The following is a 22169-nucleotide window of genomic DNA, read 5'->3' as shown; positions in this document are numbered from 1 at the left end:
ACACATCATTAAATGATGGTTGGGGAGGTGGAATGGGAAAGAAGGGATTTGGACAGGTAACTGCAGACTAATGGTGACAGAGCGTCATGGTTTCATCCACCATTAGAGAAAGACAAAACAGAGAGAGGGAGGCAGAGAGAGTCTCACACACAGTAAGCTAATGCATTGGAGGGTTTCACTCAACCACAGTAAAACTGTCATCACTGTGATTCCCTCTCAGAGAGAGACATCTTATTTTGTGGTTGGCAAGAATATGCTTACTGTACATAAAGCAGATCTACATAACAATGTGAGATCATTTGATAATATCCTGCACATGTTAAATCAATGTGCCTTAGCCATAATATTATTTCACATTGTGTAAGAGCCAGCGAGAGGCTGGTTCTGTCCACACGGGGCAGTGTCAGCCCCTCTCCTCCCCAAGTAGAACCTCTGTCCTTGGGTGTTGTTGGGTAACTGTTAGGCAGGCTGGGACAGGCCCGGGCTGGAACTACACCTGAAACAACAAAAGGCCTGGTCTGAAGCTCTGCTGCTACACCTGAACCATCCACACAACCAGGCTGCTTCCACTCTAGCTGTCAGTATCTATAGTCTACAAAACTAAACTATTTATATTCTAGTGTATTCTCCACTAGTCATCTGAGAAGAGTTGGAACTCCTTTTCTCCTCCTCCCATCCTACTGCCCTGAACTGTTGAACTGCTGAGCTGGCCTGATTGGCCGACAGCCCACATGTTTGTAGAGGGGCCCGTCTCCTCCATCATCTCTCTCTCCCTGCGTCTGTCTACTGTCAGTTATTGGGCTGCAGTCACAAAGCCAATAAGAGAGAACTAAAAATCAGACCACATGCCCTCTATGAGCAAAGGACCACAGAGAGGTATGGGGGATGTTTATATTAGGTAAACAAGGGATGGGATTAGGCCTAACCTATTGAAATTGCTTTCCTCGAAAAATGTTTTTTCTGCAATATGAGGTAGGGCATCATAGTTTTTTTGTTTTTTTTTAAGTTCATGCTCAGGTGTGTAGCCTGCCTGCATGTCCCAGCTCAGCCAATATCATTTTGTGATTGACAGCTCTCCTGATCCTCTGCAGCCAATCAAACACTCCACTGTCAGTTAACATTGACCAAACGCCTGACTGGTCCTGGTGGGGTGGTGGATGTTAGATTTAAGAAGGGGGAGGGGGGGGCGTTACGGCACGGCAGGCTGTCTCACTGTTTTAGATGATGACCTATATCTGCCTCTTCTCTGAACACATTCTCAACTCAGATGAATTGTTCCTTTATTCCCCCTCAGCAGATTCAGCAAACCCCAACCGCCGCCCCCAAACACAGACTGTGGACTGGAAGTCCTACTACAGTCAGAAGAGTGTTGTGTGTTAGCCTGTTCATATTTCATCTACACAAAGCACCATTTGGAGATCAGAGAATCAGAATTGAAACATGCTGTCGCCATGGTGATGAGAATAAAGCAGATGAACATTCCCCCTCCCACCCTAAACATGAAAGCCACAAAATAATGTCACATTCAGTGTGGTTGTTTCACAGGGGGATTGACAGAGTACTTAAACAAGAGTCAAACACCCTGCAGAAGTCACAACTGAGCCTTTCTAGGAAAAACATGTCAACGTTTACATGACGTGCAAATATAAAACCACAGACATTGAGTGATGCCCTCGTGTGCCCACCGAACTGCTGCATTGGGGCTACTTGTGTTAGTTCACTGAGGGGGAAAGAGGCTGTAGCGAGAGTTTGGCCAGAGCAGAGAGCCTGTCTCTTGGTTGGGTTCCACAAGACAGACAGACAGACAGACAAGACAGACAGACAAAACAGACAGGCGCAGCAGCTGGCAGGGCTTTATCAGGCAAAGTGAATTTGGGACCATGCAGTGATAGTTTTTTGCTTCAATGAACTTTTGACCGAGGTCAAAAGGTCATGGACTAGATAATGACTGCCGCCAACATTTCCGCAGGGTGGCTGATCTCGTGGATGAAGATCTGATGGCTTTCAGGCGACGGGATTTGTGGATCCCTACATGCTAGGTAGTGGGCAATACGGCAACCAAATAGGAGAGAACCAAGTACAAAAAACAAAAAAAGCTCTTCCTAGAGCAATTATGGTTCTTCTAAATACTTGTGTCACGGTCCGTACTTCATCGGGGGTGTTTACAGTTGGGACTACGTGGACAAAGACACATTTCTGCTTTGGACGTGTTTGTAACATGGCTTCCCAGATAGACCAGTGTTTAAGGTGGTGAGTAGCTGAGGAGGAGAGGCCCTCCTTAGTAATTATGGAGTCCAGAAATAAAACAGTGGCAGAGGCGGCAGTGGTGATGTTCAGAACACAACGTTCCCTGCACCGCTCCATTCACTCCCTTTTCTCGCGGCTCAACCCCATGTGCTCACAAGCGGCTGGGACTATTAAAGCGCCCAGAAAGCGTAGCACATGTAGCCGTGTTGCCTGAGAGGGAGAGATGGGGCTGATTATGACTACTACAGAACTCTACTCTCGGATCCCTGGTCATCAACCACCACAACTCTACAGGATTCTACAGGGGACAGAGTTTTGAATGTTTATGGCATTCCAGAATTGTTTAGAGATACAAAAAATATGTATTATGTGAAAGACAAGAAACTGCTAAAAGTAAAAGTTAACCTTACCACAATGTATGAGAGTAAAACTCTCGAAAATAAATAAACAATTCATTTTTATTATTTTAAGTGAGTGAACTACACTGACCAAAAATATAGACCAAAAATATAAACACAACGTGTAATGTGTTGGTCCCATGTTTCATGAGCTGAAATAAGATTCTAGAAAAAGTTACATTATTTCTCTCAAATTTTGTGCACAAATTTGTTTACATCCCTGTTAGTGAGCATTTCTCCTTTGCCAAGACAATCCATATACCTGGCAGATGTGACATATCAAGAAGCTGATTAAAGAGCATGCTCATTACACAGGTGCACCTTATGCTGGGGACAATAAAAGGCCACTAAAATGTGCAGTTGTCACACAACACAATGCCACATGTCTCAAGTTGAGGGCTCATGCAATTGGCATGCTGACTGCAGGAATGTCCACCAGAGCTTTTACCAGAGAATTGACTGTTCATTTCTCTACCATAAGCCGCCTCCGTCTTTTTAGAGAATTTGTCAGTACGTCCCACCGGCCTAACAACTGCAGACCAAATATATGTCGTAGTGTGGGCGAGCGTTTTGCTGATGTCAATGTTTTGAACAGAGTGCCCCATGCCCTAAGGCCCATTGTATGGGTAGGCATAAGCTACAGACAACGAACACAATTGCATTTTATCAATGGCAATTTGAACGCACAGATACTGTGACAAGATCCTAAGGCCCATTGTCGTGCCATTCATTTGCCACCATCACCTCATGTTTCAGCATGATAATGCACAGCCCCATGTAGCAAGGATCTGTACACAATTCCTGGAAGCTGAAAATGTCACAGTTCTTCCATGGCCCGCATACTCATCCGTTGAGCATGTTTGGGATGCTCTGGATCGATGTATACGACAGCGTGTTCCAGTTCCCGCCAATATCCAGCAGCTTCGCACAGCCATTGAAGAGGAGTGGGATAACATTCCATAGGCCATAATCAACAGCCTGATCAACTCTATAGGAAGGAGATGTGTTGCGCTGCATGAGGCAAACGGTGGTCACACCAGATACTGACTGGTTTTCTGATCCACACCCCTACTTTTTACATTTTTTTAAGGCATCTGTGACCAACAGATGCATATCTGTATTCCCAGCCATGTGAAATCCAGATTAGGGCCTAATTTATTTTCAATTGACTGATTTCCTTATATGAACTGTAACTCAGTAAAATGTTGCATTTATATTTTTGTTCAGTGTCGAATAAAGGATGCCGTTTCAGCACTCGACAGGAGACGAGGCATGTCCCGCCCAATTTCAGTGAATGCAGCGAGGCTTTAAAACAAGGTAAACTATTTCCTTCTCAAAAGGGCATCATAATTCCCAACACAAGCATGCACTGGTGTTCACTGCTGTGACACACACATGCACACACACCCCTCAGATGTCTGGCCCTGTCCTACATTAGATCAGTAATTAGAGGAACTAGAGAGAGATGGTTTCTGGTTTGCATAGAGACACTGCCTGCTCCCAACCCTAACCTCTCCTCAAACAGCCTGCAGACAAAGTAGGCCAAATACCTCCCTCCCCCAGCACCCACAATTAACCTCTTCCAGGGTCCCGCCCAGCACAGGGATAGTTCTCTCCAAAACCACATGAGACTGGGTTGGGTCCAAATTTCACTAAACACCGCCTGGCTGGGTCTATAAATAACGATAGCCTTGCACTAGGCTAAACCTCCCCTCCTTTACCTGGTCTAAAAACACACTCAAGGTTCAGGCTGCTGCAGGAATGGGCTGGGCAGACAGATGCATTTATTAGAATCACAACAGGTCATGTAAGCTGACATGCAGTGGTACAGACACAGTCTCGGATCATGTCGGAGAGAAACTCACACAGGAACCATGGCAGTGTGTCTGGAAACTTAAGTTGTGGGGGCCGACTCAGCCGAGGCCTTTTCAAAGCAGGTCGTAAAGCAAAATGAAGCAAGGCGAGGGAAAAAAACCCTGACGTTTAGAGTTTAATTAAAGGGAACAGACTCCTCCTCCACTCTAGTTTAGAGAGAGGATGGAAAGAGGTGTGTGTGTGATCTCTAGAGCAGACAGAGGAGACCAGGAAGGAGGGATCCAAGGATGGGGAGATTAATAAAAGGAAAGAGTGCAGATTACTCTCCTCCTCCCAACCATCCTCCTCTCCTTTCCTCTCCTCCCAACCATCCACCCCCCCCTCTCCTCCCAACCATCCACCCCCCCCCTCTCCTCCCAACCATCCTCCCCCCTCTCCTCCCAACCATCCTCCCCTCCCAACCATCCTCCCCTCCCAACCATCCTCCCCTCTCCTCCCAACCATCCTCCCAACCATCCTCCCCTCCCAACCATCCTCCCCTCCCAACCATCCCCTCCCCTCTCCTCCCAACCATCCCCTCCCCTCTCCTCCCAACCATCCCCTCCCAACCATCCCCTCCCAACCATCCTCCCCCCTCTCCTCCCAACCATCCTCCCCCCTCTCCTCCCAACCATCCTCCCAACCATCCTCTCCTCTCCTCCCAACCATCCTCCCCTCCCAACCATCCTCTCCTCTCCAACATCCTCCCAACCATCCTCCCCTCTCCTCCCAACCATCCTCCCCTCTCCTCCCAACCATCCTCCCCTCTCCTCCCAACCATCCTCCCCTCTCCTCCCAACCATCCTCTCAACCATCCTCCCAACCATCCTCCCAACCATCCTCTCCTCTCCTCCCAACCATCCTCCCCTCTCCTCCCAACCATCCTCCCCTCCCAACCATCCTCTCAACCATCCTCTCAACCATCCTCTCAACCATCCTCCCCTCTCCTCCCAACCATCCTCCCAACCATCCTCCCCTCCCAACCATCCTCTCAACCATCCTCTCAACCATCCTCTCAACCATCCTCCCCTCTCCTCCCAACCATCCTCCCAACCATCCTCCCCACCATCCTCCCAACCATCCTCCCCTCTCCTCCCAACCATCTTCCCCTCTCCTCCCAACCATCCTCCCAACCATCCTCCCCACCATCCTCCCAACCATCCTCCCCTCTCCTCCCAACCATCCTCCCCTCTCCTCCCAACCATCCTCCCCTCTCCTCCCAACCATCCTCCCCTCTCCTGTGAAGCTCCTGAACAACAAGCTGCTGTGTTATTGCCATGATCGTATACTGACTCCACAAACAACCACTAAACTACAAATACCACCAAACACCAAGACACAAACAGGGGAAGTCATGGAAAAAGCTTGCTTGGGTGAACTAAACTACTGTATCTGGAAGAGCGAGTGGTGTGGCATGACTGACACCCAAACAAGTGGGTTCATTTAGGGCCCATCTAAAAACTGTTCATAATAGTCCTGCTACAACAGAACAGGCAGCCTGAGGCAGACAGAGGGCCAGCCCCAATCAGGCATGGTGCTAACCCTTCATGCTGCTCCTAGCAGGCAGCCACAGCTCCATCACACTCCAACTACTGCACTCTCTGTGAGGACCACAGGAGGAAACGACCACACACACACACACACACCACTTTTAACTGCTCTGGTCAGGCCAGCATACCACCGTAGTGTAGATACACTTGGCATGGTCCAGGAACACACACAGGACAGCCTACTACGGGAAGCAGGCAGAATAACCAAATATACTGCAGAGGGAAGCCAAACACAGACCGGCCAGCCAGGCCAATCATCCCCCTTCAAAACAACTGCTGTAACAACCTACAGGAAGGCAGAAACTATTTCTATGAACAGCATGTAGGTGTGTTCAGCCAGCCAGTGTCCCCCCTCTCTGGGAGTTAATGGTCCAGCATAGTGCTGTGCTGCTCAGGCTGTCTCCTCTCTGGATATGACTGGGATTACCAATGACCCAGACAGGGCTGTCTGATGTCTGACAGAGGAATAACAGAACCACAGCAGACTGGACTAGCCTAAACCTGCAGACGCCTTTCTCTCCCTTTCGGTTCTCCCTCTTTCAGACTTTCTCTGAACTGTCATTCTGTCAGCTTCAGCACTTTCACCAGAGTGAGAGGAAAGAAACCCCACACTGGGGAGCGGAGTGGTGGAAGTGGAGGGGCAGAGGGGTTACTGACAGCTGGTTCTCTTCCTCCCCTTTCAAGAGCCTGTCTGTTTGTCCAGAGCAACATGTGGCCCGGCACATACATTTCCCGTTTCATAACCACTCTATCCCAAACAGAACCAGGCGTTTATCCCTGAAATCTGAGCAAGAGATGGACAATAAAACAAGTCAACAGCACAGTTAATGCATTCCCATGGCCGATAATACAAGGGATGCTGCAGTCCTCTGACCAGGCAGCATGAAGGTTGTATACTGACATAAGGCCAGGAGAGGAGGAGAAAGGAATTCTTGCATGAATAAATATTACATTAAACTAAAATCAGACATCTAATCCGATCTCAGCACGGGAGTGACATCCCTAAGCCTGCTCTGCTGTCACTGTTCTGACTGGGGGTGGATAAAGGGCTGATGCTAAATGACTCTACACCCTGGTTTAAAATGCTCAGGGGACACAGCTTTTTACACAACACTGGTGGAGAGGTGAAACATCTGCCATGCGGGTCTCTCTTCAGGAGGAGACTGCAGTGCAATGGGAGTGGTAACACAAAGTGTTCCTGTTCCAGGGGGGAGTTCTCAGAAGCCCTGTGGTAATGAGGAGTCTGGGTGGACCAGATGTTCAGCCGGTACCCCGCGGCTGGCTGCTGTGGTGGTAGAAAAACACAAACAACACCCAGCGTACAAAGGAGGGATGCAATGACAGACTAATAGTGCAGCGAAGCTACAGGCAAGTCGGTCGGGATGTTTTGTAAGTTGCAGCCAATGACTATTAGTCACATACCTAAGAAACATTTCACAGAAGATTAACTTTGGATACAACTCAAATCTAAAATGGCAATACTGATGAAAGTTCTATGTCGTTATGACTTCGACTCAATTAGATCTCATCTGGAAGACTATTTGTCAGTTGGGGCTTTCTCTACGTCGTGATACAGTCTGCAGTCTGGGCTCAGCTTTCTGTAGAATTGACAGACTGGCTCTCTTCAATACTCTGGTCTGGAGTCACATCCTCTCTGGGGAATTAACTTATACGTACTGGAGAGGGTTGTTTGTTTCAATGCTTAGTAAAGCACCACCCCACTTTGTTTAGTAACGACAGAAATACAACAAAGCAGCCGGTTCACTATATAATCAGTCCAGTCCAGACAGCGCCCCACGGCAGGGTTCTGTTGCAGTGTGAATGACATTCCTCTATTCAGACCATGCCAAGTTTTATTCCTCAACAGATTTATACTTCAAATAGAGTCTACAATTACAATAACACTTTCCCTGAACGTCTGTTGTGAAAACAACTCGATTCCAATTCAAAGCAGTAAAAACAATAATACCAATTTGTTCACTATGATCCTTGCCAAATTAAGTGAAACTAAGAGACAAACTTGGACAAAGCTGTTTCCTTCTGACAGTCGGTCCTGTGGGTTTGTACTGAGTAACAGAGCCACTGTTTTGGCTAACACCATTACCTGTCTCTAGTTGTCACAGGTGAGGTTCCAGAAGGTTACTGAGGTTATGTACACATAACACCACATGTTAAAACAGGCCACACTGCGACGACCTTGGCCTAAAAATCACCCACCTCCTCGCTCCCAACTTCCCAGTATTTATTTCAACTGGGGGTTTTGCGAAAGAGGGGCTGTCGTCGTCTGTTTAAAGTTTAGTCGGTGTTCGGCGCTGGCATTGTCTTCAAAAACAACATTCCCCCCAAAACTAGTGTGAAAAAAGAAGTAATGTATTTTGCTTGGTTAAAGGCAGGAAGTCTGCTACATTAGTGTAGTTGAAGGTTGGATTCTGATGGAGCACATTCAACATTACATTTTCTAACTCTACATGACTGTTTGTTTTAATTAATTATGTGCACTGGGGGGGGATTCAGGTACATCAAACAAGCAGTGCTTTCAACCAGAAAAAACAACAGTTGGCTGTACCTGAAAATTGAGGTTAATGAATCCCCCTAAGGCAAACGTATGTTGTCTGTGTGGCACCCCAGTAACATCTTAAGTGAAATGCGTTCCTAATTTCTGCCTATGGGCACTTCCATCTGAAAGGACCCATGAGCACCAACATGAGAAGTTCATAGGAGCATGTCGAATTGGGTGTCAAATGAAAGCGAAGTCTATATTTTGGGGAAATTAAGGCACAAATACATTTTTCAAGCATTTTCCATCTTAAAAAATGTGGCATTAGTAAAGGCTTTGATTTCTGGATAAGATGCATAAGGGCTCTTAGAAAACATCTACCAGAAGAAAAAAAGTCTTAAAAAAAAGGTATGGGTAATTCCACGGTTACAGAACTGCTCTGACACTCAGATTTTAAAATGTATGCCAAACAAAAACCTGAGGGAGACTTTACCGTAATTCTGTGACAAGTTTTCATCTGCACAGTTTTTCCATTAAAATTTGTTTTTATAAATGTTTGTGGAAATTGTTACAAGTAGTCCTTGTGCATAGAGTTGTATGGTTTGTTAAATTTAGAAATTAATGGTTTTTGGTTGGCATACATTTAAGTGAAAGAACTGAGTCAATGCGTAATTCCACTTCCGTGGAATTGTCCCAACACAAAACAATAAAAACCCATCTATGCTTTGCTTGTATACCAGTGGTTGGCAACAGGTGGCCCATGTGCCAAAACTGGCCCACGAGTGATTTTTATTTTGGTCCCCAAAAAATATCAACAGTTTAAATTCAGGAAATCTGTTCAAGTATTCACACAAATAAAAAAAACTAGACGTGATCGTGTCTATATGTAATCAAGGTACAGTGCCTTCAGAAAGTATTCATACCCCTTGTCTTTTTCCACATGTTGTTTGAATATAAAAATGGATTAAGATTTTGTCACCTGCCTACACACACACACACACAATACCCCATAATGTCAAAGAGGAATTATGTTTTCCAAAATTGTACAAATTAATAGAAAATGAAAATCTGAAATGTCTTGAATAAAACAGTACTAAACCCTTTGTTATGGCAAGCTGAAATAAGTTCAGAATTAAACATTTCCATAACAAGCCACATAAGTTGCATGGACAGTGTGTGCAACGATAGTGTTTAACATGAATTTTGAATGACTATCTCTGTACTCCACAGATAATTGTAAGGTCCCTCAGTTGAGTGGTGAATTTCAAACAGATTCAACCACAAAGACTAGGGTGCTTTTCCAATGGCTTGCAAAGAAAGAAGGGCATCTATTGGTAGATGGGTAAAAATGTGAAAACAGACATTGAATATCCCTTTGAGCAAGGTGAAGTTATTAATTACACTTTGGATGGTCTATCAATACACCTAGTCACTACAAAGATACAGGCATCCTTCCAAACTCATGAGGCCAATGGTGACTTTAAAACAGTTACATAGTTTAATGGCTGTGATAGGAGGATGGATCAACAACATTGTAGTTACTTCACAATACTAACCTAAATGACATTGAAAAGGAAGCCTGTACAGAATAAAAATACTACAAAACATGCATTCTGTTTGCAACAAGGCACTAAGTTATACTGCAAAAAATATGGCAAAGCAATTAAGTTTTTGTCCTGCATACAACATGTTATGTTTGGGTCAAAATCAATACAACACATTACTGAGTACCACTCTCCATATTTTCATCAACTGTGGTGACTTCATCATGTTATGGGTATGCTTGTAATCGTTAAGGACTGGGGAGTTTCAGGATAAAACAGAATGGAGCTAAGCACAGGCAAAATACTAGAGGAAAACCTGGTTCAGTCTGCTTTCCACCAGACACTGGGAGATGAATTAAATTTTTCAGCAGGACAATAACCTAAAACACAAGGCTAAATCTACGCTGGAGCTTACCAAGAAGACATTGAATGTTCTTGAGTGGCCGAGTTACAGTTTGGAATTAAATCCGTTTGAAAATCTGCTTGAAAATCTATGGCTAAACCTGAAAATGGTTGTCTAGCAATGATCAACAACCAATTTGACAACACTTGACGAATTTTGAAAAGAATAATGGGCAAATGTTGCACAATTCAGGTGTGAAAAGCTTAGACTTACCCAGAAAGACTCACAGCTGTAATCACCGTCAAAAATGATTCTAACATGTATTGACTGAGGAGGTTGAATACTTATCTAATGAAGATAGTGTTTTGTTTTAATGTTATAATTTCTCTTCCACGTGGACATTAAGAGTATTTTGTGTAGATCATTGACAAAAAGTGACAATTAAATTCATTTTAATGCCACTTTCCAACACAACAAAATGTGGAAAAGGTCAAGGGGTGTGAATATTTCCTGAAGGAACTGTATGAAATTGTTATTTTCAAATAACATTTGTTTTTGGCCTTAGTTCTGGTCAATTTATTCTAATTATGTTCCGGCCCTCAGACAATTCCCTCTGAAAAAGAAATACTTTAAAAAAATACTTACAAAAAAAAGAATTCAGCCTGCAGCTGAATCTATTGCCTACCCCTGACGAAAACCATGTGTGCCAGCTATTTCATTCTGTATTTATAATGCAATTAGAATCAATTTCAATTAAAAGTTACAATTCACATGTTGAACCTTAATAACCCTATGCAGACATTATCATCAGCTTGGGCTACATTAGAAGTTGTCAGGCCAGAGCTGGTCTAAAGACTAAAGCCTGTGACCCTATATGACCCTCTTCAAAAGCAGTGGACTATATAGTGAATAGGGTGACATTTCAGACCCAACCTAAAGCTCCACCACTGCAGTGCCATGGAGGCCACACAAAGCTGGCCCACTACAGCTCTCTGACCCAGAGCAAATGTGAGTGACCAGCAGGGCCCCATGTCTGGAAAGCTACAATCACACCCACACACTGTCTCAGGCAGGGAGCCTGAATACAGGCCTGCTTTCCACAAACTATTTTTCCTCTGTCCTTATACTCCTGTTGCATCTTCCCCAGCTCCCGAACTGTAACAGTCATACACTAGAATAGACTGTTCCAGAGTTCCCCACTGTCTATGCTCTATACGTCTACAGGACAGTCCTAATATTGTTCTTCCTCCGTGACCAGATTACTAGTCGAGGCCACAGCTTCAGCATCTCGGCAGTTTATTGATCATTAGTTTGCAAAACAGACGTGGCTCCAGTAACAGGATGAGCTAGGAAATGACATCAGGGAATTATTCCAACTTCCTGGATCTCCCAGTTTTACAGGAAAATATTGTATAATAGCAGGTGGAGAAAGATCCTAAAGCCTCTCCCACTCAGTCTGAGTTGATCATCCTACCTCAACTCACTGAACAATGGACAACACAGGCAGGACGGGTGAAAGCCAGCTGCACCGATGCATGTGGCTACTGACTGATTCCTCTACACTAACGACAGGCCTTGTTACCAGTCAGAGAGAGACAACATTGTAAGAGCAGCAGCAAGGTCCCCACACTCATACGGGGGGGGGGGGTTGGGAAAGGTAGTTGGGGGGAAGAGTTCGAATTAAACCAGGAGGGGCCTCCTGAGTGCTGCAGCGGTTTAAGGGGAGGGTTTTGCCGACCGGGATGTCCTTGTCCCATCGCACTCTAGTGGCTCGTGGCGGGCCGGTCACAAGTTGTACTGTGTTTCCTCCGACACATTGGTGCGGCTGGCTTCCGGGTTAAGCGAGCAGTGTGTCAAGAAGCAGTGCGGCTTGGGAGGGTTGTGTTTCGGAGGACGCATGTATCTCGACCGTCGCCTCTTCTGAGTCTGCACGGGAGTTTCAGCGATGGGACAAGACTAACTACCAATTAAATACCACAAAATTGGGGAGAGAAAGGGGTAAAAGTACCCAAAAAAATCTAATGTAAACCAGGAGGAAGTGGAACCTCTGCGGGGCTCTTCCAGGTTCAGTACCCCCCTGGACTCAGATTAGTCATTACCCAGAGATCTGAGGGTCTTCGTGGATCCCAGGAGGAGGGGTGATGTGCACCTGTGCAGCAGCACATCAATGGGTCCTTCTCATGGCAGTGGACCATGGAGGCGATGTAGTTATCCCCCCTAACCTGGCCCTTGGGGCCTTGTCTGACTTTATGTCTACTCTGATTGGCTGGGTCAGATTTCATGTGGTGAGAGAGAAGTCTCTATAAACTGACAGGCAGTGAAGGGTTCTGGGCCGTTGTCAGGGAAATGAACCTGCTCTGTTCAGTCTTATAAAACGATTCCAGAGTTTCACTCAGAGGTGTGTTTTGCATAAATAATCTCCTTTCCAGCTTTCTCCAAGTATGAGGTCACACAAAACAGAGTGAAGAAGAATGTTTAAGACTGTTGCTGTTGTGAGCAGCATTGTTGTCTCTGAGGTTAAGGTCTAGTTAAGTATTTGTTCAGTCAGTCTGCAGGTCCAGATGACCCATACTGCATTAGAATAGGATACGAGTGACAGAGTCGTGACTCTGAGTCAAACTAATGTCTCTGTGAGAGGCTCTGAGAGAGGCCTGTTCTAACTACTGACCGTCTCTGACAGAGGCCTGGATTGTTCTCCGGGTGGTCCGGAGACGCTTGGACAGCGTGACGGACGGGAAACCTGTGGTGCTTGTTAACACGGTGCTCCTGGTGCCCTACTGGTAGGCTGGTACGACCCAGCGCTAGTCACCACAGGGACCATTTACTCACAGATATACTGAGGTGCATTCCTGCCTGTGTGACTAGAAGTTAGTAGAACAATGGCCTCAATACTAGAGGTCGACCGATTAATCGGAATGGCCGATTTCAAGTTTTCATAACAATCGGTATTTTTGGCCACCGATTTGCCGTTTTTTTCTTTACTAGGCAAGTCAGATTAAGAACACATTCTTATTTTCAATGACGGCCTAGGAACGGGGGTTAACTGCCTTGTTCAGGGGGGATTCGTTTTTGCAACCTTCTGGTTACTAGTCCAACGCTCTAACCACCTGCCTTACATTGCACTCCACGAGGAGCCTACATGGCAGGCTGACTACCTGTTACGCGAGGGCAGCAAGAAGCCAAGGTAAGTTGCTAGCTAGCATTAAACGTATCTTATAAAAAACTATCAATCTTAACATAATCACTAGTTAACTACACATGGTTGATGATATTACTAGTTTATCTAACGTGTCCTGCGTTGCATATAATCGATGCGGTGCCTGTTAATTCATTGCCTGGCTAGTTGCGAACTAATTTGCCAGAATTGTACGTAATTATGACATACCATTGACGGTTGTGCAATGTAACAGGAATATTTAGACTTAGGGATGCCACCCGTTAGATAAAATACAGACCGGTTCCGTATTTCACTGATAGAAAAAAACCTTGTGTTTTCGAGATGATAGTTTCCGGATTCGACCATATTAATGACCTAAGGCTCGTATTTCTGTGTGTTTATTATATTATAATTAAGTCTATGATTTGATAGAGCAGTCTGACTGCGCGGTGGTAGGCACCAGCAGGCTCGTAAGCATTCATTCAAACAGCACTTTCGTGCGTTTTGCCAGCAGCTTTCGCAATGCATTGCACTGTTTATGACTTCAAGCCTGTCAACTCCCAAGATGAGGCTGGTGTAACCGATGTGAAATGGCTAGCTAGTTAGCGGGTGTGCGCTAATAGCATTTCAAACGTCACTTGCTCTGAGACTTGGAGTAGTTGTTCCCCTTGCTCTACATGGGTAACGCTGCTTCGAGGGTGGCTGTTGTCGATGTGTTCCTGGTTCGAGCCCAGGTAGGAGCGAGGAGAGGGACGGAAGCTATACTGTTACAGTGGCAATACTAAAGTGCCTCTAAGAACATCCAATAGTCAAAGGTATATGAAATACAAATCGTAGAGAGAGAAATAGTCCTATAATTCCTATAATAACTACAACCTAAAACTTCTTACCTGGGAATATTGAAGACTCATGTCAAAAGGAACCACCAGCTTTCATATGTTCCCATGTTCTGAGCAAGGCACTTAAACGTTAGCTTTCTTACATGGCACATATTGCATTTTTCCAACACTTTGTTTTTGCATTATTTAAACCAAATTGAACATGTTTCATTATTTATTTGAGGCTAAATTGATTTTATTGATGTATTATATTAAGTTAAAATAAGTGTTCATTCAGTATTGTTGTAATAGTCATTATTACAAAATGGTATTTTTTTTGTTCAAATTTTTTGTAAATTTTTTTTATTCATGAATTTTATTAGTATTTTTATTTAATGTTTTTTACTTTATTTGCTTTTATATTTCCCCCTTTTTTTTATTATTATTAAAATCGGCCGATTAATCGGTATCAGCTTCATTTTTTTTGGTCCTCCAATAATCGGTATCGGCGTTGAAAAATCCTAATCGGCCGACCTCTACTCAATACACAGCTCCTGAATGTTAACTCATCCCCAAAGAAACAACAGAGCAAAATCCCCTAAATACTACTCATTCTTACACCATGAGTTATAATGCAATAAGTTCCCTTACCCTGCCGCTCACATATGAATACTTCACCATCTTTACTTAACTCTTCAAAACACCCAATAAAACCTTCATTCTTTATTAGTAGAGGCTGTGTATAATCTTCCTGTGGCTTCTTCATTCTGTATAAAATTATAGACTACTGGAGAGGCATCATTTCAACAGACAAATCCTTTGTGTCAGCAATGTGCTATGATAACACCCCGCTTTGTTCAGCCTCTTGTATTACAATCAGTGGGAGTATTGTCATAACACGGACTGTAGCAGTATGGAGTGAGACAGCACACCAGGAAACACAACACAGCCAATGACGTGAACATTCCACTGAGGATTTCACATGAAACATGAATGATGGAGTCAGTTGTATGCTGGGGCCGGCTGCAGTGGGCTCCCCATGCCTGGTATACAGGGGGAAGCAGCCTCCACATGCCTTGTGTATACGGGGGGTGGGCTTCCATTCAGTGTTTAGGAGTGTTGCATTTGGATGAGCAGCACTCAGCTCAGACCTACACAGAGAGGAACCTCTCATTCAAGCGGGGCTTTTGTTCTCAGTAATGTCTGGTATGTCAGCACACTGGCTCCCATCGACTTCTTTCTATTGGCTGCATTCGCCTGCATGCATTTCACTTTAAGATAGCACACAGGACTAAACCACACACACACACACACACACACACACACACACACACACACACACACACACACACACACACACACACACACACACACACACACACACACACACACACACACACAGAGGGCCAGCAGTACAGGACAGCCACCCCTCCAGTGTGAGGCAAACAAAAGGATCCCGACAGCTAGTGGTGAGAAATCAGACCCTATTCATTCCATAACCACTGACGAGGTAAAAGAAAACAGTTGTCGTTGATAGAGAAAAGTGTAACACCATACAGGTCTAGTCGAGCTCCTCCTCACCTTGTCTCTGTATGAAGACTCGGAGCAGTGGGTGGGCCGTAGACACCGCCTTACAGAAGTTGTCGTCGTTGTTGATTGGCAGCAGGTCTCCGTGGATGTCAGCGTAGCCAATCATGACCTCCATGTTGGAGATGCGGTGAACGTGCATGATGAGCTTATAGAAGTCCTCGAACTTCCCCGGTTTGACACGGTCCACGGAGAACCGCCGGAACTCTGCTCCATACTGCAGGGACAACACATAGGGATGACTTAGCAAGAGTTGCTATGGGTGACAGAGCACAGCACTGAACCCCGATTGAGACTCAAGTAGAAGGTCGGCTCAATCTAATCGATCTGGCCTATAAACTTATAGGAAGACATAAATAAACCTCGGTGGAAAAGAGTCCTAAAAAGCGAAGCAATCACAGTGTCACAAGACTGAGAGATGTAACATGTAAGGGTGACCTTTTCAGGACACTTAACCTACAGCAAGTATGAAGAGAAGTGATTTACAACGGATTCACATTGGAGAACAATCTACCACTAAGGTTATATGACGTTCTGAATTGAATTGGCAGAGTGCCAATTCTGTTTTGTCTGACAGACACAATATTCATTCACGACATCTGAACAACATGATACTGACCTTCACAGACAGTCTAACCAATATAAAACTGTGTACACAATGTAACAAGTGACGACACCCGTAAAAACTGAGCCAGATTGCTACAATGTGACTGCGACGCCCAGGTCTTTGATTTATCCCACTGAAGCAACAGAGGGAAGTGGAGGTTTAGGCTTGTCTCAAATGCACCCTTTCCCCTATATAGTCCACTACTGTTGACCAAGGTCCCAGGTCAAATGTAGTGCACTTGCACTATATAGGGAGCAGGGTGCCATTTGGACAACAGACTTCAAAAATGGAACAATGCAGGTGAATGAGTCAGCAGTAAACCGGCCTATCTGGATGAGATGACGCGAACACAGTTAACATCAGAACAAAATTTTACACTGTCTTTGTCTGAGCAATATTATATGGACAAACTGACTGCACGTGCGCACACACACACACAATGTTTGCTCAGACAGGATGCCTAGAGGCGTGATTGTCTGTACTGGCGTGTCATTGTGTGTGTGTGTGACTGGACCACCACGGAGAGCAGCTGGGTTGACCTAGGGGTCACAGCTGTGGTCATGTGACTGACACGGCCAGTAGAAACTCTAGTACTGTATGCGTGGGCACTGGGCCTGCATAACAAGCTAGGCTTTGTCTCTGACAATAGCACTGTCACGTTACAACATAGCACTGTCACATTACAACCTCAGTCATTTGTGAATGGTGGCGCGATGTGCTGCACTCTGCGATGGTCCGGTAATTATTTGCTCAGAGACCAAGGTCTGAATGGCAGTTTGTCCTAGAGGGAGGCCTGGGTTAGACTGCTGGGAGACCTTTGTTAGACTGGGCCTGTCATGAAGGCTGCCATTACAATGTTAAATATCATCGGAGCATGTTGGTGCGGCAGTGCAACGCCAGGTGTGCCATCCAACTCATACTGATGCCAAACGCAAATAAACACACACACACAGGCAAAGTCGCATATGAGCACACACTAAAATAAATCGGCAATTGAGCCTTCCATTAAGCAATAAGTGATGAGTTTGTGACAGACTGTTCTCTCTCAGCTTCTGGGCTAATGCGGTCTTGTGAAAAAACTCCTAACATGACAGTTATGAAAAATATAAAATCAAATGGATTCAAAGACAGAATTCTAGAAGTGCTAGATATGTTAGTCGTTGAAAGTAGGTCGTCACCTTATTCCCCCCCATTTTTGTAGGTTACTGTGTCATCCATGTGACTGAGCTGTTAGAACAGCTTGTGTATTAAAACTGAAAAGGCCCTAAAGGGGCCAGCTACAAGTCTAGACAAGGCCATGAGCTAAATCTGAATCAAAACCTGAAAGTAATACATCACACTAACAAAGAACCCCCCCACAGCAGAACGTCAGCGGGTCCAGACAGGTACAGACTACACTGCTCAACCATTAGGCCAACACACTGACTGACATGGAGGCTAGTCTAAGCTCGCCAACGGCTTCGGTCTTATCACGTTTCTCCCGTGTGACAGTTAGTCTACCCTGCTCGGCTAACCTGTGGACAGTTTTGCATGGAGATGAAAATGCCAGTGGTTGAGAGATGAACCATGATGGGTGAGGGAGGGAGGGAAGAGGGTGAGGTAGATTCTGTCGGGTGAGAAAAGACATGCTAACAGTATCATCTTACACCTCTGCAGATAACACCTGCTGCAGAGACAAACCAGCCCTCTGCAACACAGCTGGCCTTTGAGAAGCCCTGTTGTTCTAGTCTGTTCTGTTGTAGTCTGGGGTTGTCAGAAACAGAACGATTCCCCTGAGAACAGGTTCTCATCCTGGGTCAGTGAGAAGCAGGAACTAAAACCCTTTATGACATCCCCAGGAGACGGATACCGACTCACTCCATCAGGTAGTGGTGCCTGGGTGATGTAACACTCCAACAGGCCTGAATAGAGTGGTGATGGTGAGTATGGATGTTGTGTCACTAGAGGACACTGGCTGACTCACTATCACTACTACAGACAGTTCTGTGATGACACGTTTAGTCCTGCCCAACCTAGCCCATCCCACTAGGGCTCTCGATGACACATTTCTCCTAAAGTTTCCCCCTCAACCTGTCCGAGGTTGTGTTTTAAAACACCCCAAAACAAAAAGCTGCTTGATCCTTAAGGGGTTCCCAGGAGAGAGAGCCCAGAAGGGGGGCCCCTAACTCTCTCCTCGGGCTCCTGAAACAGGGCCTCCTTTCACCACAGACAGAGAGACAGTGGGTCAGCAGCATTCCAGCCCTGGTATGAATTAGAGTGAGGCTGAATACTAACTCTGAATTAGGCTGAATACTCACTCAGCCCTCTGAGACAACGGAGGGGCTTGGCTCTGCAGCGGGCATGGTGCCATGATGCACTTCACCAAGGAGAGCCTTGAGCCTTCATCAAAACACAGCCAGCCACAAATTCCAATACTGCACAACAAAAATTATACAACCTGCCTAAGTGGGCAGGCTGTGCACGACACCTGCAAATGCACTAGACTCCAGTTCCATCTTAAACCTTGCTTATACAAGAGGAGGATAGGGAGGAATGATGGAGGAACCTGAGCAACATATCATAGTAGTAAAAGAACACACTATCAGTACAATATCTTGACATGTCAGGATGGAGGAAAGGCAAGACATGGGCCAGTAGTTTAGAGATCTAGTATCTGAATGTATCTATTCCACTCAAACAGTTTCAACAGCACCTTTTCATCTTATCACCAGTCTGTCTGTCTGTTGGTAGGCAGGCAGGCAGGCAGGCAGGCAGGCAGGCAGGCAGGCAGGCAGGCAGATAGATACTCCAGACTTAGAGTGATGTTTACAGTGTGAGGGGAAGAGGTAGCTTCACATAGAGTCAGACCCCCACCAGGTCAAGAGATCCGTGTCCTAATAACTAAAACACTGAATGTCTCGGGTTTTTGGCATTGCTGCGAAAAGTATTTTGGGGCTGGAGTTGCAGATGGCTATATCGGTCCACTAATACAAGACTATTAAAGCCCAGTACACTATCTTTGTGAATACTTCACACACACACACACACACACACGTTTCTGGCCCAAATCGATAGATGACTAGATTGTTGTTTTGTAACAATGAGAACAGATTTGTTAAAATAACTGAATCAATTGATGTTAGGACATGTATTGGCATGTTTTTGTTTGAGAAAGCACAGCTATGATATATATTGTAAAGTCGGTCGGTGTATTGCCGTGGTGCTATTGAAATCCACACGCTGTCAGTGTCAACTAGGTTACTTAGTAGCAACAACAACAACAACAACAAAAAGTGTAGTTTCAGAAAGTATCCATGTCTTGACTCTACTTACTCTCTTGCAAATTAACAGGAGTCTTTCGTTCTAATAATTAACACGTTTAAAAAGGACTTTCCTCATTGCAAAACCAGTTTTTCTAGAAAATCGTGACAGTAGTGAAAAATCCTGCTGCCATGGCATAAGGATTTACATGATTAGTCCTTAGGGGGTTTTTCCCTAGAAGTTGCCTTGTGAAAACCAGTTTACAACCAATTGTTCATTTAGACAACTGGCTTAATTGTTGAGAGTGCAAGTTCCCATAACATGTGCCAGGTCAAATCTAGACAAGTAGTTGTATGGTCTGCAGTCTCCACCACCCCCGAGTCCCTTTTGCCGCAAACCCCATTCCAGAGTATGTGAAGTAGTTTAGCCTAATTTGAGAAAAAAATGCCACGATGGTGTCTAAATGGGTGCATTCGATAGGGTAGTCTGCTTACCTTGCTTTTCACTTCAACCGCGATGCAGTCCAAGTATTGCAGGGAAGATTGGGATTTATTTAAACTCCGATTCATTTTTGGGGTTCGAATAAAAGTTGACGCGCTCGCCCACAGAAAAGGGGCTGTTTGGTTCTATGTCCAGTCGCCAAACCCCCTTAGTCCCACGTCGTTTAGACAGCAAAGCGGATCTACAGTTTAACTTTAGTTATTTGACTACCTCGTTATTTGACTACCTTTTGTGCTGTGGTCCGCGACGCATTGGAGAAACTCTAGGGCGAAAATAAAAAAAAGAACAGAACAAATCGGCGCGTTTGACTTGGGGGAGTGAGTTTTCAGATGACATCACCGAGCTCCTCCATGAATGTTTTCAGCGTTCAACCCTCCCAAAACACCAGTCCTCCGAGACGCCAGGGACGCGAGGCCAGCACGGTGTATAGAAATCCATAAAAATACTGTCAATGACAAAAAAAAACATCTCATTATTATTATGCAATAATGGCCGAGGAGGTGTGGCAAACGTTGGAAACCACTTTATAATAGCAATAAGGCACCTCAGGTGTTTGTGGTATATGGCAAATATAGCATGGCTAAGGGCTGTTCTTAGCAGGATGCAATGTGGAGTCCGCCATTAGCAGTGGAATATTGGCCATATACCGCAAACCCTTGAGGTGCCATATTGCTAATATAAACTGGTTACCAACGTAATTAGAACAGTAAAAAGTCATGTTTTGTCATACCCATGGTATATCAGCCAATCCGCATTCATGGACGAGTTGCATCATCCCTAAGAACAGCTCTTAGCCTTCGTACAATGGCAATATACCCCCCAGGCCTTATTGCTTAAATATACCAGGGCTATGATGTAAAAATACTAGTTTACTGTTCTATTTATGTTGGTAATCAGTTTATAATAGCAATAAGGCGCATTGTGGGTTTGTGGTATATGGACAATATACCATGACTAAGGGCTGTGTACAGGCACTTTCACTCGGGCCTAGTATTTTCAAACTATTCAATCTGACTGAGAGCAATCTCTGACAATAACCTAGTTTATAAATCATGCAGCATTCACTCACTGAATAATACAAACTGGTTTACATCCCTTTGTCCTGTTTCCTCTCTAGAAATAATTTATAGATGTAAACTTAGTAGAGATCCATACAATAAGCCAAGAAAGACACCAAGTTATTCAGGGCCAGCCATGAGGTTTGAGAAGTGTTAATGTTGCGACAGTTCGTTTCTGGTAACAGAACAAAATAGTCAGCACATAGTAACTTCTGATTTAGCTGTACTTTAATTAATGCAAACACGTGTATGGTAAATGTGTCGTTCGTATACGGTCTCTCTGTGACAACTCGCAGGGCAAAACAGAAGAAGAGCACGACACCTCCTTTGTTCTCTGTTTTATACTGAGAGATATTTCCCGCTCAATGCTGGCCTGTCCGAGGGAGGAGGAGCGTGGTTTAAACTTGCTCCTCCTGTCATCGGCGTGTAGGCTGATCCCAGCGTCGTGACGCACTTCCTGTTGCCGGTTGTAGTTCTTCTTGTCTTCAACAGTTGATTTACTCGTAGTTTATGTACTTAGCATAGCTTCCCCAGTATATTATAAAGGTTATGCATACTAATAGCCAGTTCAACCCTAACAGAAGCAACATGGTCATGGTGTTTGTGTGTTTATTTCATTTATTTAACTAGGCAAGTCCGTTAAAAACAACTTCTTATTTTAAATGATGGCCTACCCTAACGACACTGGGCCAATTGTGCACCACCCTATGGGACTCCCAAACACACGTGGTTGTGATACAGCCTGGAATCAAACCAGGGTCTGTAGTG

General features: G+C 44.9%; 1 protein-coding gene across 1 annotated transcript in view; it reads right to left on the bottom strand.

Annotated features, from left to right (window-relative positions):
- LOC106570232 (partitioning defective 6 homolog gamma) overlaps nt 1-20762 on the bottom strand; it is a 42876-nt gene extending 22114 nt beyond the window's left edge. Inside the window, exons 1-2 of the mRNA XM_014142331.3 lie at nt 20337-20762; nt 15990-16212 (exon numbers count right to left, since the gene is read on the bottom strand). Of these exons, the coding sequence (XP_013997806.1) occupies nt 15990-16212; nt 20337-20411 (298 nt within the window). The 5' untranslated portion in view covers nt 20412-20762. The remainder of the gene's footprint in view (nt 1-15989; nt 16213-20336) is intronic.
- Nucleotides 20763-22169: the final 1407 nt, after the last annotated feature.

Source organism: Salmo salar, chromosome 14 (assembly GCF_965601325.2).
Source record: "Salmo salar chromosome 14, fSalSal1, whole genome shotgun sequence".
Taxonomy (NCBI): Eukaryota; Metazoa; Chordata; class Actinopteri; order Salmoniformes; family Salmonidae; genus Salmo; species Salmo salar.
Note: the sequence above shows the minus strand (reverse complement) of the source record. Positions and strands in the feature narration are given on the sequence as shown.